General features: G+C 44.1%; 1 protein-coding gene across 5 annotated transcripts in view; it reads right to left on the bottom strand.

The window, feature by feature from the left end:
* The window catches only part of ABCB4 (ATP binding cassette subfamily B member 4), a 65,203-nt gene that overhangs the window by 6,222 nt on the left and 42,415 nt on the right, over positions 1-16,566 (bottom strand). For 4 of the 5 annotated variants that reach the window (XM_059171003.1, XM_059171002.1, XM_059171006.1 and 1 more), the window contains 8 exons: positions 14,949-15,095; positions 13,191-13,295; positions 11,257-11,334; positions 10,079-10,162; positions 8,672-8,875; positions 5,479-5,579; positions 3,879-4,019; positions 1,474-1,630 (listed from right to left, as the gene is read on the bottom strand). In XM_059171003.1, coding sequence (XP_059026986.1) covers positions 1,474-1,630; positions 3,879-4,019; positions 5,479-5,579; positions 8,672-8,875; positions 10,079-10,162; positions 11,257-11,334; positions 13,191-13,295; positions 14,949-15,095 — 1,017 coding nt within the window. The remainder of the gene's footprint in view (positions 1-1,473; positions 1,631-3,878; positions 4,020-5,478; positions 5,580-8,671; positions 8,876-10,078; positions 10,163-11,256; positions 11,335-13,190; positions 13,296-14,948; positions 15,096-16,566) is intronic. The other variant, XM_059171004.1, reaches the window with a different exon arrangement.

Raw genomic sequence — 16,566 nt, forward strand, 5'->3', positions numbered from 1 at the left:
ATTTCCTAGTGATGGTTCTGAGGCTAGAGCAAAGCCAGTGGCCAAAGACTCGAAGGCTCGGGAATTTGGCACAGTGTCTACCTGAGGTCTCAGTGGATAGCCCTTATCTCAAACCTTGGCTGCCTCTTTAGCTTACTCAGGGGGCACAGGAATTTTCTCAGCACATGAAATCCATGGTAAAGTCCCAGAAAAACTGTCTATGCATACAGCAGCTTGTGTCATAAAGAGAACACTCAGATCTAAATCTGAGTTTAAACTTTGAAAGTAGTACAGGATTATTACTCCTAACGTGAATAAAGTAGCCTTCTTACCACTTGTGACTCAGTCATTATGAAATGTGATTAAAGCCACAATCCTGTTTGTCTTTACTTACAGAGTCACACGCATATATCTTCATGCATAAATAATTAACGCTTTTCATGGAAATTAGTTCTAGTACATCTGGATTTCTTTTTAACTTTTCTGTAAAGCTTATTATTATGGGGGTGCCTGGGTGGCTTAGTCAGTTAAGCATCTGCCATTGGCTCAGGTCATGATCCCAGGGTCCTGGGTTCAAGTCCCCTATCAGGCTCCCAGCTCAGTGTGGAGCCTGCTTCTCCCTCAGTCAGCTGTTCCCCCTGCTTGTGCTCTGTCAAATAAATAAGTAAAATCTTTTAAAAAATTGAAGTTTATTATGATTTTTGTTCAATACAGGAGGTTTTAGTTTTAAATTAAAAAAAAAAAATTAGGTTAAAAGCTTTATGCCCAACATGGGGCTTGAACTCATGACCCCAAGATCAAGGAAGTCATATGATCCACTGACTCAGCCAGCCGTGCACCCCTTTCTTTACTTTTGATGTGCTCAACCTCAGATTCCTTGAAATCCCTAAGAAATCTTATTTTCTTTATGTATGTATGTATGTATGTATGTATGTATTTAACAGAGAGAAATCACAAGCAGGGGGAGGAGGAGACGGAGAAGCAGACTCCCTGTTGAGCAGGGAGCCTGACTTGGGGCTTGATCCTGTGATTCTGGAATCATGACATGAGCTGAAGACCAATGCTTTACCCACTGAGCCACTCAGGTTCCTCTGCCCACCCATGAAATTTTTAAATGTTAAGAATGTTGGCCAAATATTAGGCTATAAGTATCACAGAGTAAGTTAAATTTAGGTCAGTGTAATCATGACAAATTTTTCCTGTGGTGATCATCTAGCAGATAGCAAACCTTAATAAAAAATTGACCAAGTGGGTGCCTGGGTGGCTAGTGGGTTAAAGCCTCTGCCTTCAGCTCAGGTCATGATCCCAGGGTCCTGGGATAGAGCCCCGCATCGGGCTCTCTGCTCAGCAGGGAGCCTGCTTCCTCCTCTCTCTGCCTGCCTCTCTGCCTACTTGTGATCTCTGTCTGTCAAATAAATAAATAAAATCTTTTAAAAAAAAAAAAAGAAAGAAAGAAAAATTGACCAAGCATTCATCAGGCAGCAGAGAACTCACAGGCCTCAGGCCTTCTTCACTGTAGCTGTCAATCAGCGGTCGTCTCTCCAGCAGCATGAATAAGTGGGCTGCAGACAGCTTGGCTTTAGCATAGTCTGGAGCAAAGGAACTGGCATGTCCTAGAGCCACGGCACCAAACACAATTGCTGAAAACACCCTGGACAGAAGTAGGGCAATTAACAACTTGGCGTCTATAATTAACACTGGGAGGTTTCAAAATCCAAAGACATACCACTTAACTAGTATCACTCTTCACTACTCCGGCAGGCCCTCCACCCAGCCCCTGCCAAAACCACAACACGCATTTCCATGGGATTCCATGAACAAAGGAAATCTGGAGGCGACGTCAGAGTTTACATAACTTTCCACAGTCCTCGTTCGTGAAGTGGTGCGTAACTGACTTGTGACTTCCAGTAACTTTAGGGACCAGTTCTATTCTTTCTGGACTCTGGACTGAGGCCCAGAATGCTGGAGGGCTTTCATTAGCATTGGACAAGGAGTGACTCTTTACCTACTGATTCGCTGGCCCTGACTGCCAGTTCATAGACACCTTTGAGCTACCACACACCCAGTACGGCTCGCTGCAGTTAGAGAAATTGTGTTAAGGACAATAAGCCTTTACAACAACTCAATTTTCTCTTATAATTAATGGAACTACTGGCACTACCCTGATAAAAACAATCATCTTTAGCTAAAGTTCAATTTTCCAGTGATATGCTCTTTGAAGACTGGAAAGCGATTATAACATCTTTGAGGAAGGGCTTGGGATTCTGAGATCTACATCTCCAGGAGGCTATTTACTCCTGACCCCTGAGCTCCCCTAGAACAAGAGGAATGGGAGGACATTTTTTATCTATTAATACTGGAGAACTTAACAAAGTGTTTCATTCCCCAAACTTGTAAATCTAAGATATTAAAGTGTGTTTTAAGTATGGGGGTGGAGGGAGCAGGAATGGTGGGTATAGTAAGGCTATCCCTTAAATATTTAAGGTTGGTTACCAAAAATGAAATTTTAAAATAGTGACGAACAACCCACATGTTGCCTAACTTTTTTATATAGACTGTAATCGAGATTTAACCTAAAAGATTAAAAAGTTGTCTTCCAATTATTCAGAATTTTTTATTGGTAGAGATGAAAGGAAACAAAAAAAGCCAGGCCCATTTCCTCAGAGATGCTCTTCTAGACAACAAAGTGTTACAAGTTGTAATTCCCAGAGCTGGATATTGCCACTTATCCCTCCAAAACCACCGTCTACTCCCTACCCACCTCTCTCCTGGACCATCCCACTCCCTAAGAGGCTGACCGTCATGGACTGCATCAAATGTTCTTCTTGTCCCCTGGCTTCTGGTGGGGTTTGGTAGTGACAGGCACTAGCAGGAAGTGAGGACATTTGTCTGACTGGCTTCTCCCTTGTTTGATTGTGTGGTTGGTATCCCTCCACCAGGGACCACAGAAGCCCCCCTTGGGTTCTTTCCCTCCTCTTGCCCTTTGGGTTGAGCGTCTTAGTGGTTCGTAGCTGGGAACTGCTGGGTAGTTGACAGCTCTTGGTCCTGCTTACCTTAACTTCTCACACCTTTATAAACAGACCCTTTAGCACTCTCCCTAGTTACCCCACCCGAAGGACATTTGTTTCCTGCTGGAATCCTGAGTGATACAAACATTATATATACTTTTTTCATAGTTATTTTCATTTTGGATGAAAACACTTTCCTTGTCCTCCCTGTGTTCAAAAAAGAGACTATCCACTACTACTTTAAAATCATCCCACCAGAGCAGAAATATGCCAAGTGATCTTAAAAAGAATGGTTTCCTTTTGGCAAGACAAGAACACAACCTAATTGAATGTAGTTAGCATATTTTGAAAAGACAAGTGCATCAATTAGAAAGACTGCTGGTTAGCCTTGGAAACCAAAAAAAAAAAAAAAAAAAAAAAAGGAGAGGCTACAAGGCCAAACATTGGCAGGATTATCCCAGGCCCAGCCAGCGGAAGAGGCCTTGGCCAGATTTCAGTCAAGCATTCCCAACCCTCCATCAACGCCATTTTGTGGTTGCAGATCAACAGCAAGCTACTTAACCCTCTGGTTTGAGTCCATGGTAACCAACAGTTTTCTCATTATGATGTATTTCTGCCTACACTATACAATGAAAAAGTTTTCTATCCTCCTGACTGGAGTTCTCTGTATTACTACTGTTCTGGTTTACGACTTTTATGAACTTGGCTAATTTTAGTCCACTTGGATGATTCAACTGTACTTGGAGTGTTAGTAAGATCACATTTCTGTGGTAGATTCAACTCTGACCTCATTTTAGAACAAGTGAGTCCCCACCCCCAACACACACACTCTAATTTTGCATGGCCCTACCAAAACCACATAGAATAATTTAAATTTTTAAAATTACTTACAGAATAACATCTCTAAAGCGCATATGTCCATTCACAATGAGATAGGCGCCAAATCGAAAACAACCAGCATAGGAGAAGTACATAAATGCTTGAGAAATACTAAAAGTAATTCCATAGATGTGTGCCTTCCGCACAGAATTCCTGAAAGGCAAATTCGTATATTCATAGTCATCTCTTTGGCCTCTCTTAGTGCAGCTTCTAAGTGTGGTTGACCTGGGTATATATCCTGCCTCCTGTTCTGTCAGTTTGCGTACATGACAGCTTCTCATGTATCAGTGTTCTGATTTGTATAATGGGGATATCCAATACGATGCAGAATTGGGAACTAAAGAAACAACATAAATGTCTAGCATAGTACCTCATACTGATTTTTTCAATTGATAGTTGCTGATATTATTACATGTTAATATCTAGTCAATCAGATATCCAACCCCTATGGTATCAACATGACTGCTGAATTGAAAACATTGGGGGATGTTAAAGCGAGGTCTAAAGTTTGAATTGTCTGAATGCGATTTCTTCAGTATTATCTTGTCTTCTGTGACTAGTTATAGTCTTATGTCACAATTCATGTTTCAGATTCGGAGAAGCTGGGTCACTGCGGTATATACAGACACACATGAGAAGTTCTTCCTTGAGCTAGATCCCACCAGTCCCAATAGTTTGTTCTGCCCTGTTTCTAACTAGACCACATGCTATCCTTCATGAGTACAGCTGCTTTATTATACTTTGTATTCTACATCTTTCAAGAGAACAGGGATTTATTTACTCCCAGATTAGAAGGAAAGCATTTGGAAAGACTAGAAAAATTCAAACTATTGCTGATTTGGATATTTTAACTTACCTGATGTGAGTGTGGTTACATTACTTAAAATTACTCAATCTGCAGTGCTCTTCCATCTTTAAATTACAATCAAATTAAAAATTAGCTCCTCCTTCATTCCCTTGAAGTACAAATCAACCCTAAGTTTTAAGTAATGGCACGCACATATTTACATGTTACCTATATGTTTACATCAAATGGAGAAAAAAGTATAATCTCTTGGAGTATATATAGCTAATGAGATGGAATACAGTCAAAATGTCACTTTTTCATTCTCAAATTTGTAAGCATTCAGGCTACTGTGCTAGTCTGCAAAGCTGTATTCTAAGTTGTGCTCAATTTTGTTAGTGTTGAAATATATTCATTTATAAGCAAGCGGCCAGTTGTGCCTCTTGGAGTTTCTTAAATTGGTCAATTATGAACCAGTTAAATAGGCTATGTGTGGGTTTTCTGAGTAGGCTGGATCTCGTCCTTATCCAGAGAACACATGGGACGCTCTAGCGAAATAGAGGAGCACACACTGGTGTGTCCTCTGTACCTACTCCATCTCAGAGATCCCCTCTGCTCTTTTTATAAGAGATGTAAAAACTCAATCCTATACTCCAATCGCATCCAAAGGCTACTTTTTCTCAATGAGCTACTGAAAAATATGTCATTCTTCAGCCTTATCATTTTCTTTTTTTTTTTTTTTTTGAGAAGTTTTATTATCTTTTGGAAGCAATTATTTAGCCTCAGGAAAGCTCTGGGTTCTTAGTAACAATCATTCATGTTCATTACCTGTAAGCTCCATACAATTTTTCAACATACATCGATTCAAATTTTCTTTCCTGGGTTAAGGACACAACTGTCCTAATATTTTCTATTGCTTCTGTTGCAATCTGTAACGTAGAACAGATCTTGGTTAGAAGTGGGGCTTTTACTCCTAGATCATGAAAATTAGAAATGTTAGGGCTCTATTAGAGGAATCCTGAGGTTATGTTGACAGGTTTTTAATTCCTTCGGTTTTGAAAGCAAAGGCATAATGTATTCTTCAAGATGAGCTCTATGGCAGAGCTGCCCATCTTAAAAGCAAATCTGGTTGTACCAAATATAATGGGTGAGTGCTCATATGCCCAGCGAGACTGACATGCTGAGACCAAGCACGGTGTCCTGGACACCAGAAGCCAGATTTTATCCCCAGCCCTGCCACCAGTCAGTCAGTTGACTGGCTCTGCCACAGCCTTGGGTGGCTTTGCTTTCTTCACAGGGTAGGGTCCTAAAAGAGGGCATTAGGCTACATGATTTCTAAAGACCCCTTGGAGCAGCCAGTCATTTCCTCCAGGCACATATCCCTCCTGAGAGAGACCTGCCAGTCATAGCTGGAATGAAGATCCCAACTATAAACAACATGGCCCTGCCCTCAGTCCCCGCTTAAGCCAGGGATGGACATCAGACTCATCCGTTTCCTGGACTTGGATGGAGGCTGCTGCTTGAATGGAGAGGTTGTGTGGACTCCGAGAGGAAGGTCTCCATTTGGGGAGCCACACTGGGTATGCAGAGGCAGCAGGTCCGCATCCTCAGCAGGTGAGGGTATGGAGAGCCACCCTATCGGAGCGTGAGGCTCTGAGAGCCTGCGACTTCACAGGAATACTCTCCATCTGTATTCCCTGCAGTTCTGTGCATCTTTACCTCAAACTCCTTTATACCCAAACCAGCCAGAGCAGTTTTCTGACTTTTCCAGCCAAACTGTTCTGAATTAATGTTAATGGCCTGTGACTGAGCTGTGAAGTTTAAAGCCTGGTTCTCTAGCTGACTTCTCTAAATCTGTGAACACAAAGAGCATCAGATTTTAGTTTTATGGTTTTTTTTTTTTCTCTCAGCTTTAAGACTTTATACCTCAGTTCTCAGCGTCTGTCACAAGATGAAGGCGAGGTATTTGCTACCTCAGGCTGAACAACCTTCTCTCTTCAGTCAGAAATGAAGAACCCAATGGCAACAAGAGCCAGCCTGGAGCACATTAGTGAGTTTCTGCTTCATGGACGGGCTCCCACTTGGTCTCACACAACCCTGTGAGATCAGTATTCTCCTCTTGCTGCAGCTGAAGGAACTGAGAAGTCAAAGGACTTGCCTCAGCAGCTTCTAATTTATTAACCCTAGAGTTAATAAGTAGAGGCAAGGATTCCTTATCAGGCTATCTGGTGCCCAGCATGTGTTCTTAACCCATTATGCGTTTCTGCTTCCCCATCTTTGTAACGCATACAGGGGGAAGCTAGTTGTTAATGACTTCACATTCAACTCCAGATTTTCTGGTTCTGGATTAATTGCTCGGAGGCCTCCTCCTGGTTGGGCAGGGCTGTCATCTCAGTTGACGCAGGGCCTGAATCCAGGAGGGTTAAATGCAGACACTCCCTATCTCCTTACCAGCCAAGGAGTGAACACCTTCATTACCAAGCCCTTTATGAAAAATGAAAATGGGAACGTATCCCAGACCCTGATGTACTTTAACCATGATTTATCTGCACCCAGGTTAATAAGAGCTTTTTCTTTTGAAAACACAAAAAACATAGGACAGTGATGCGGGTCGGGAGAATTCCAGGACCTTCTTTCTAACCCTCATTCTGTGTTACATCAAGAGCTGACTTAGTAAACAAAACTGAATTATGATTGACTGCTAACCATTGACATCTAAAATGTCCAATCTCTCACACTGTATTTTAAAAAAAAAAAAAGCTTGTTAGATTTAAGTGGCTATTAAAAATAATTTTGTTCCCTCGGCGTTATTCTCAGATTCCTAGAATGAGGGTATTAGCTGGAAGGAACACGGAACATGAGCCCATAGTTTCCCACTTTGTTCAAGTGTGAAGGGAGGACCAGAGAAGTTGGAGATCTTCAGTATCCCGTGCCGTGACTAGCAAGACCAAGACTAAAAATCCAAGGGGCTATGTCCCATTTGCCACAAGCTCATTTCTAACTGCCTTACTCCTGCCAAAATTCTGATACGTTTCAGGGTTATTAGCCATTTTTAATAGCGTTAAGACTGTTATCTTAACTAGGCTACTGGCCATTCTCCCTTCTGAAAAAGGTGGTTGCCTTGAGGTGCAAAAGGGCTTTGTCCCGTGGGGTGCTGCAGAAACTGTCACAATTTTAACAGTGTCTGCTCTGTCTTCTCATGTGTCAATAAAAGATAATGCTGACACAAGTAAGTAAAAATACTCTGGGCTGTAGTTTAAATATTTAAATGCATGTACACATAAATAAAATGTTTCTTTCTAGATTTAAATACATTTCAACACATATGAAGAGACTACAGAGTAAAGAGCTTTGAAGTTAAGCCAGAATTTGAATCCCAGCCATGCCTTGACCCAGTTTCTCAAGTTCCCCATTTATAACAATAGTAGTTGCCTCATGGGATTACTGACAGTGTAATGAGTCGGACCATGTATTTAACACCAGAGTGGGCACAGACCAAACACAAGTGTTTGCCCAAATGGCACAATGGTGGTTCTGTTGGAACCACCAAAAGAAGCATTTACTGCCATCTGGGGGCTACCTACCTTAACAGTACCCATCACAACCAAGAAAGAAAGAATGATCCCCCAAGGACCAGCAGTTAAACAATTCACTTACAGTCTCTGCCCTAAGGACTCCTTGTGTAACATAGGGGTGACATTCATCTCAACAATGAGACTGTGTTATTAAATCAAAGGGAAAAGGGACTTCGGATATTCAGGAATATATATCGGATATTCAGGTTCATATAAAAACCACACATAAAGTGCTTTTTGACAGGCATAGAGACTTCAATTAATTATCCCATCATCAAGTTACAGGTATTATTATTACAGTAAATATCCTGTGCTGCGGTGACTGTTATCAGGTGTAGGGAGAACATTCAGTTAACCCAATCATGCATTTTGGACTAAATCAAGTACACCACTAAAACACACGTCTAAAAGCACTACTTATACTCACTGAAGCTTATGCGACCCACCTTTCCAGCAGTCTCCAGTTCTTTTTTATCTCTTTTGGCATTCCCAGCCAACATTTTCATTTCAACAATTCCTGATACAGCAATGATGGGAACAACTGCTAACAGCAAGAGGGTCAGTTGCCAACCATAGATAAAGGATATGATGATACCGGTTCCGAGGTTAGCTGTGTTCTGTGCAACTAACGCCAACCTCATCCCCGTGGCCTGCAAGAACAAACACAGACGGAGCTGTGTTGTAAATCGTAAAGCTGCCATCTGAGGCTTCCCGGTCCGAAGGGGAGAGGGCTGCGGGCCTGGCTTATGTTGGCTCCCTTTCCTTGCCGTCAACCCAACACCCCGGTGTCTGGCTCATGAGGCCCTGCAGGTTTTTCTCTGCTCATGCCCGGTGGTTCTCATTCCTGACCTGCGCACACCAATTCTGCCGGACAAAACCAGGCCAGGGGCTTGGGTTTTGGGAGAGGACGTTGGAGCACAAAGGCAACATTTAAAGAGAAAACCAACCCTAGTATACTCTGGTCATTTTAAGAACACTTTGCTGCACATGTATAAGGGGGAAATTGACCCCCCCCCCCCCCCCGAAGAGACCATCTGCTATGAAATGGATCTGTCCTAAGAGACCGTCTGCCACCAACCATACATGGATCTGAACTACTGTTCGTAGGGCTCAGAAAAGGAGGGGGGCCGGTGCACTGGACACTGCCTTCTGTCTCTGGCTTTGGGGGAAGTGGCAGTCCCCAGAGACGGTAATCTGTGGAGATTTGGGCAAATGACCCAAATTAGCCAGTCTTAGTTTTAAGGGAAGGTGGTGGTTTGGTGGTTGAGGTATGGGTAGGGGCAGTCTCACTGGACCATTCTGTTTGCAGCCAGCAGCCATCCTGGGGCCCTGAGGGAAGGAGTGTTAGGGTGAGGCCACCTCTGAGGACTAAAAGCTCAGAGCCACAACCACAGGGAACCTGTGTCCTTCATGATATTTTTGAGTCAACGAATCAATCAACCCTGAAGTCCAACCTTCCTCTTTATTGTTCAGGTCAGTTTGAGTTGTTCTGTGATTTCTGGCTGAAAGCTGCTGCACTGAAGCAGCTATGCTGTATGTTCATTCAAAACCGCGTTCAAAGGGCACCAGGGTGGCTCAGTTGGTTAAAGCATCCAACTCTTGATTTCAGCTCGGGTCATGATCTTAGAATTGTGGGATCAAACCCCCCATGGCTGGAGGGCTCAGAGCTCAGCAGGGAGTCTTCTTGTCCCTCTCCCTCTGCTCCACGCACCTCCCTGCCTCACCCCCCCACCTCCCCCAGGGCTTATTCAGTCTTTCAAATGGATAAATAAAATCTTAAAAACAACAACAACAACAAAAACCCACAATAAAAAGGAAAAAAAAAAAAAAGGAATAGCATGAAGTCTACATACTCCTTGGACCTGGGAGGCGTCCGTTGCAAGTCTGGTAGAGAGTGCACCAGTACTGTTTTTATGATCATCAAACCAGCTCATGTCCTGTGGCACAAACACACCTTTACATGAGTTCAAAATTAAAACAAGCAGAGTAAAGTAGATGAAACCTCCACAACCTTTAGTGCTGGAGATATCCACACCTAACTTGGCCCTGGAGTTAGGGGAGAAGTGACATTCAGTGCAGATCCCCAATCCCTGCCGTGCGCAGGCACACTTGGGTTGTGCTCAACCCAGTTCTTGAAAGTTCTACGCATGAGAAGATCAGCCCTGGTTTCTCACCATGTGTAGTTGTTTTTTTAAACAAGAATTGAAAAGATGTTTGTTAAAAATGATTTTAACTATAGGCTACTCATCCATGCATCTTTTAGTTTCATAGAAAATAATTTTCCCTACATAGCAACACTTAAAAGACACTGGAAAATAGTTTGTAAACTCAGACATGTCCCAAATAGGATACCTGCTATGGGCTCTTTTATAGAGCAGGAATATAATCAAATCCTGCCAAGTGTATGGGTAATGTTCTGGGCCTCTCTTAAGGCCTCTCTACAAAAACAGAGAATTGAAATTTGCACATTTCCCTCCAGTCCTGCACCAGACTGTGGACTTCTTGAAAGGGTAGATAATGCACCTTATCGTCGCAGCTACTAGTACACTGGTACAGAGTTGGTAAGGACTGAGTGAACTAACAGGTGAATTAACACAAAAACAGAGCCCAAATAAGACAAAACCAAAACTCAGTTACCAACATTTGGGGAAATGATTAGCAGAATCAATCATGAATATTACCACCTTTTCCTTTGTTAAAAGATACCTTGGAGTCTCAAATGCCTTGCTAGGGCCTGCAGAGAATCCAGAGAAGAACCACAGGTCCTTGAAAAGACGGTATCCATGTGGATAGAAATAGTGGCAAAATAAGCCCAAAAAGCCACCTAAATTAAGCCCACTCCACTGAGATCCCTGAGAAGACTTGGGACATTCCAAGCCCAGGATGGTGTGCAGGGCTCCCCGCCAGTCCCTGCAGGAACGCATGGGTGGGGCGGGCAGGCGCAGACGGGAACTACAGCACACTCCAAACAGAAATGGGCTTTGAGCTCAAGAAATCCAAACAGAGGGCGTCCTCCAGCACACACACCTACCTGTCTTAGCATTGCTCTAAACGCCAACGACCGAAGCCTGGTGGTAAGGATCTCGCCAGCTTTCCCAAATGTGAAGCCCTGGTTGAGATAAAAACAAATAGACAAAAAAAAACCTATTGTCCTTTTGGATCATCAGGATTCTGACCCAAGTAGGTACATTCACATTGATTTTTATGTGACTTACATATTAATCCACCATTCAGGTAACACAAGTCTATGACCAAACACTAAATCGAAGTCTCAACTTCAAATCCAGGTGCTACGCAATCGTGAGCATGCAGAAAGAAGCCTGACGCCAGAAGCCTTACAAAGGTCCAGCTCTGGCTTTTGAAACATTCTAAGTCTATTTCCTTTTCCAGACTTTAAGGACAGCATCTCAGTAAGGACAATACCATGTATAATTATAACCCTGTGTTGCTGATACTTCAGATGGTTGGAAACAGGAACATAACACTGTCCAGGAATACATTCTGGCTCCTGTAGGGGAGAATGGAGGGCAGAGGGAAGGAGGAGGTCTGTAGGATCAAGCTCCAAATGAAGGGAGTTTGCTGGTTCTCTGTCAAGGCTCCACCTACTCTCAGACTGGGGAACAATTAGGCTATTCTTCCTCAGCAGGCATCCCTGCCAGAAAATGTCCCTCTTTCTAAGTTATACCATTGTTCCAACTGAAGAGAAGCCCGGATGTCTCCAGCTGGGCCTGCTTCCAGGGCCGCTGGGATAGGTCGGAGCCTACAGGCACACAGAGTATCGGTGGGGTGTGGGTGTGGGGTGCTGGGGGGAGGACACATCGGGAGTCTTTAGGAATCCAGGAGGATGGTGCTCAGGGCCTGGGGAGGCATGAGCCCCAAGTGTCTAAGACTGGCTTGACGACTCTGGTCTCCTCCTCCCTTGGCTGGCACATCGCTCAAGGCCAGTGTGGGCACAGCAGTTCTGTGCACCATCCCACTGGTGTCCCAGGCTCCAAAACTCGTTTATAAATCCAGTTCCACTCCCCAAATACACCCAGGCCTGGGCTGGACTGGAGAACGGAGCTGTGACTAGTACGGCAACGATTTCTGGAGACCATGTTTGTCTTGCTTTCGCCATCCATTCAACGATGACAGAAGGCAAGTGCACTGGATGGGACTAGGAAAGCTCATTTTGCTGACTTAATGGCCTGAGTTCGAAAGGTCCGTGTGGTGCTGAGATACAGTCAGAAGAAATGGACTACGAGGCTAGGTGGAAGAGGACTAACAGAACGAGGTGGACAAGTTCACTGTGGCTGGGGCCACAGTGTCTAAACGCATAGGACACACGTTCTTTCAGAGTTCATCCATCAGGGAGGAAGAGATCAGAGAAATTACTTCATGTTGAGTCACAACAGAAGAGCGAATACTGTTGGACTGACTTTTCCCCCCAGGTTTATATTGAATTTATCTGGCACTTCCATCCTCTTATGAATTCAAGTCTCTTTTTCCCTTTGTAACGAATGTTTGCTGGGGACAAACCTGGAACATTACAGAACTTAGCACACGGGGGAGTCAGGATTCCCTCTGCTTCAGACACTGCTCTCTGGAAGAGCCTCGCGGACTGCATCTTTTTAAAGCTTTTTTTTTTTTTTTTTTTCCATTTATTTGTCCGGAAGAGAGAGAGCACAAGCAGTGGGAGCGGCAGGCAGAGGGAGAAGGCGGCTCCCTAGTGAGCAAGGAGCCCCACGTGGGACTCGATCAGAGGACCCTGAGATCATGACCTGAGCCGAAGGCAGACGCTCCACCAACTCAGCCACCCAGGAGTCCCTGCAATTCATTTCGATCTAAGAATTGGAAGCTCCATTAGGGTTTGGTGAACTGGTAATTAATGTGTAGTGATAAGGAATGCAAATCTAGCTAACAGATAAATTTATATTCTCTAATGGAATGTAGACTTGCTGAGCAGATGGAATCACAGGTACCTACCTGAAGGAAGAAAGTGAAAAAGGAAATAATTCCCAGACCTAAAAAAAGCAATGAGAACATGTTGCATTTCTGCTGCTTCACGTCATCATCCCCTGGTCCAAAAACCTACAAAAGAACATTTAAAAATGCCTACTTGGATTACATGATCCTCTTCACTCTTCCCATAAATAATGGCTTGAACGTCACAATTGAAACACTAGGCTTTGAACATATGGGGGAGGGGTGTTTAGTGCCAAATATCTATAACAAAAAATTTACCTTTATGACCATTTTTCAGAATCCAGTGCAGTGGCATGAAGCTCACTGACGGTATGATGCCATCTTCACCAGCTCCCGCATCCAGAACTTCTGCGGCACGCCACACTGAAACTCTGCACCCCATCAACAGTCTCTCTCCCCATCCCCACTCCCCAGCCTGCTGAGAGCCACTCTCCTTCTTGTGGCCAATTTGAGGAGCGCGTGGTTATTAACGTGGGCTGAGGCACCGTGGGTGGAGCGTGCGTGCTTGCACATTTTGGCGTCTGTTCCTCTCCCCCAGCACTCACTGTTCCCGCCACCCCAGCTCCTTCTCAATAGGTCCCAGCCCTGCTCCCAACCCAGCAACCCGAGAAACAGTATCTCCAGCCCCAGCTCCCCTGTTGCCAGGTCCTGCCTAACACCTGCTATCCCGTGACACGTTCAGTGTTTGTTTCCTGTGTGTGCCGTGTCTAGGCGGCAGAAAGTAACTGCTTTGAGGGCTCGTCTTGCTTTACTCTCTGCCTGATTTCCAGTGCCCGGAGCAGCATCTGGCACACAGCAGAGGCTCCCACATATCAATACAGTCCATACAGGTCCTGAATAGCAAGGGAGCCATTAGAAAGCCATGCTTTCTAATTTAAAAATATTTGGAGGGTCCTTGGTAATTTGTTAACTTTTTGGCTGGTGCTCTTACTTGTAGACCAATGTCTAATGCAAGTACAATAAACTTGTAACGACGATGAAGAGTAATTCACCTGAACAAGAAAGTCTCTCCCATGATGTCAGAGATTGATTAAGACCACACAATATAAATGGTGGGTTTGAGAGAGCCTTAGCTATTTCTGGAAAGTTCCTACAATTATCCCCCACCGAAGTTAATAATTGGATAAATCTTCTGGGTCTCAGACTCCCCAGGCCTTGGAAGGATTATTCCAACAGTGATGAGTTGCTACTGCTTCTTGAAAGCTCACGTTGGAGCAGACGCTCCTCAGTGCTTCACCTTAGAGTGATCTGTGCCATCTCCTTCCAGCCTCAACCTGATTATTTTAGAGAAGAAGGAACTGAGGCCCAAGGAGGGACAGCATCTAGCCCAAGTTTGCACAGCTGGGAAGTGGCAAGCCGGCCAGTCCTGAGCATCTGGCCTCTCAGAGGCTGTGACTAGAGCCTGCCCTTCCTTCACGCCCCTACCCCCCAGCCATGCGGTGAGGGTGAGCACACATCTCCCCTCCAGGGGCAGGCAGAGGAGGACTGCCTGACCTCAGTTTCACCCCAGTGCAGACACACAATTCAATGCCTCCAACGGTTGTTTTTTTTTTTTTTAACTTATCATATCATTAATACTCTCACTTGGCATGAGTCGAAAGGCTACTTTTTCTTTTGCCTCATGGCTTTCCTCAAAAGGGAATTAAAAACGTGGGCGTACTTTAATTTGAGGCTGCTTTACTCCAAAATGAACCCAGGCGTGATGTGAGCATGAGAACGGATTCAATTCAAGCTCCTGAGGGATGTTTGCAAACTTACCGCTATCATTTCTGAGAATATGATGGAAAAGGCTGGCTGCAGGGCCCCGTTGGCAATGGCGCACACTGTGCCGACAACAAAGTACGGCCATTCCGTCTTATTCAATTTCAAGACCTTCAGAAAAGATACGGGCGGCACGTTTTCATCCTAGAGCACACACACACACACACACACACAAATATAGACAGGTCAGGACCAGCCGGTAATGACACAACAGTCAGCGGAGTACGTAGACAAGGACAGCACTGCCCTCGAGGAACTTGCAGATGAGGCGCAGAGATGACCCGTCCACATGCAACCATTGAAGAGTGAGACTGTTTAATAAATCCCAACAGTGGCCAGTGATTACACGGCATAAGCTGGGCGAGAGTTGTTCACCCAAGAAGCGGTCTCCATAGTTTCATCAGCCCATCTCCGTTCCAGCCTCAGCAGAGGGAGACGAGGCAAGACCCAGGCACGAAACGCTCTGGTGTTCAAGTCCCAACTCCACTCAGGGGTGATGGTGGGGTCAAATGAGACAATACCCATGAGCAGATGGATAAAGATCCCCACAAATGTAGGATACCATTAGTAACCCGAGAACACAGGCCTGGTCTCCTCACCCCCAGAACCCTGTCCAGTGCTGCCTTTTTCTGGGACAGGGTCCTAACTGATAAAACCAAATCAATTATCCCATTCCCTTTTATCACTGGTCCTTGGCAGGCTTCTCCTGTTTCAAAGCTTAGCTTGTTTTGTGATTTTTTTTCTTATGTATTTATATGCCTCTTTTTCTAATATAGGAGTTCTGATTTTAAAGGTGAAGACTGTACATTTTCATATCCATAGAGATTATCCCAATACCTGGCACACACCAGAGTCTCAGCAAATGTCAAACTCCATGTCTGCTCAAACAGGAAGGATTTAGGTCACATAAGCTACCTCTATAGTCAGAATATTCTCCTTTAGAATTAAACTAGATGCAGAAGGTGCCTATGGAATCCCAGAGCTTTATGGTCATTTACAGAGACCACGTTTGGTCTCTAGGACACAGAGAACATAGTGGTAGGTTCTTTTCAGCTTTCTTTTTTCAAGTCACCAATTTTCTTTGTATTTTCTCATCTTTTCTTGGTATTTTCCTTGTATTTTCTTTTCTTTGTATTTTCTTTTTTCTTTCTCTTATTTCTTTTCTTTCATTTCACTTCTTTTATTTCTTCTCTCTCATTTTATTTTCTTCCCCAGTTATCATTATCTTTAAGTCCTGGTCTCCAACCGGATAAATGAGCCTTTTCCCCAGACTACTCTTTTCAACACACAAAAACAGGTCTCCCCAGATTCCTTTCATCACACTTAATTCCTCTCTCCCCTTGGGCACACTGTCGAACCCTCTCTGATTGTACTTGGGACAATCTTGTTGATTGTGGCATGTCCTGCCTCCCCCTCTTTGTGCAATTCTTCAAGAGAAGAGAAGTGGTCCTCCAAAATGCCAGAATCTCAAGACTTAGCAGCATAGCTCTGAAGATAAATGAGAAGACAAAAGGTGGACACCTCCATAGCCAAAGGGGGAGTGTAGGTGGGAATTGTTTATCTTCCTTAAGATAAAGCAACTTCACTTGATAGTACAATTGTTACTTTTCTTTCC

This window comes from Mustela lutreola, chromosome 4 (assembly GCF_030435805.1).
Source record: "Mustela lutreola isolate mMusLut2 chromosome 4, mMusLut2.pri, whole genome shotgun sequence".
Taxonomy (NCBI): domain Eukaryota; kingdom Metazoa; phylum Chordata; class Mammalia; order Carnivora; family Mustelidae; genus Mustela; species Mustela lutreola.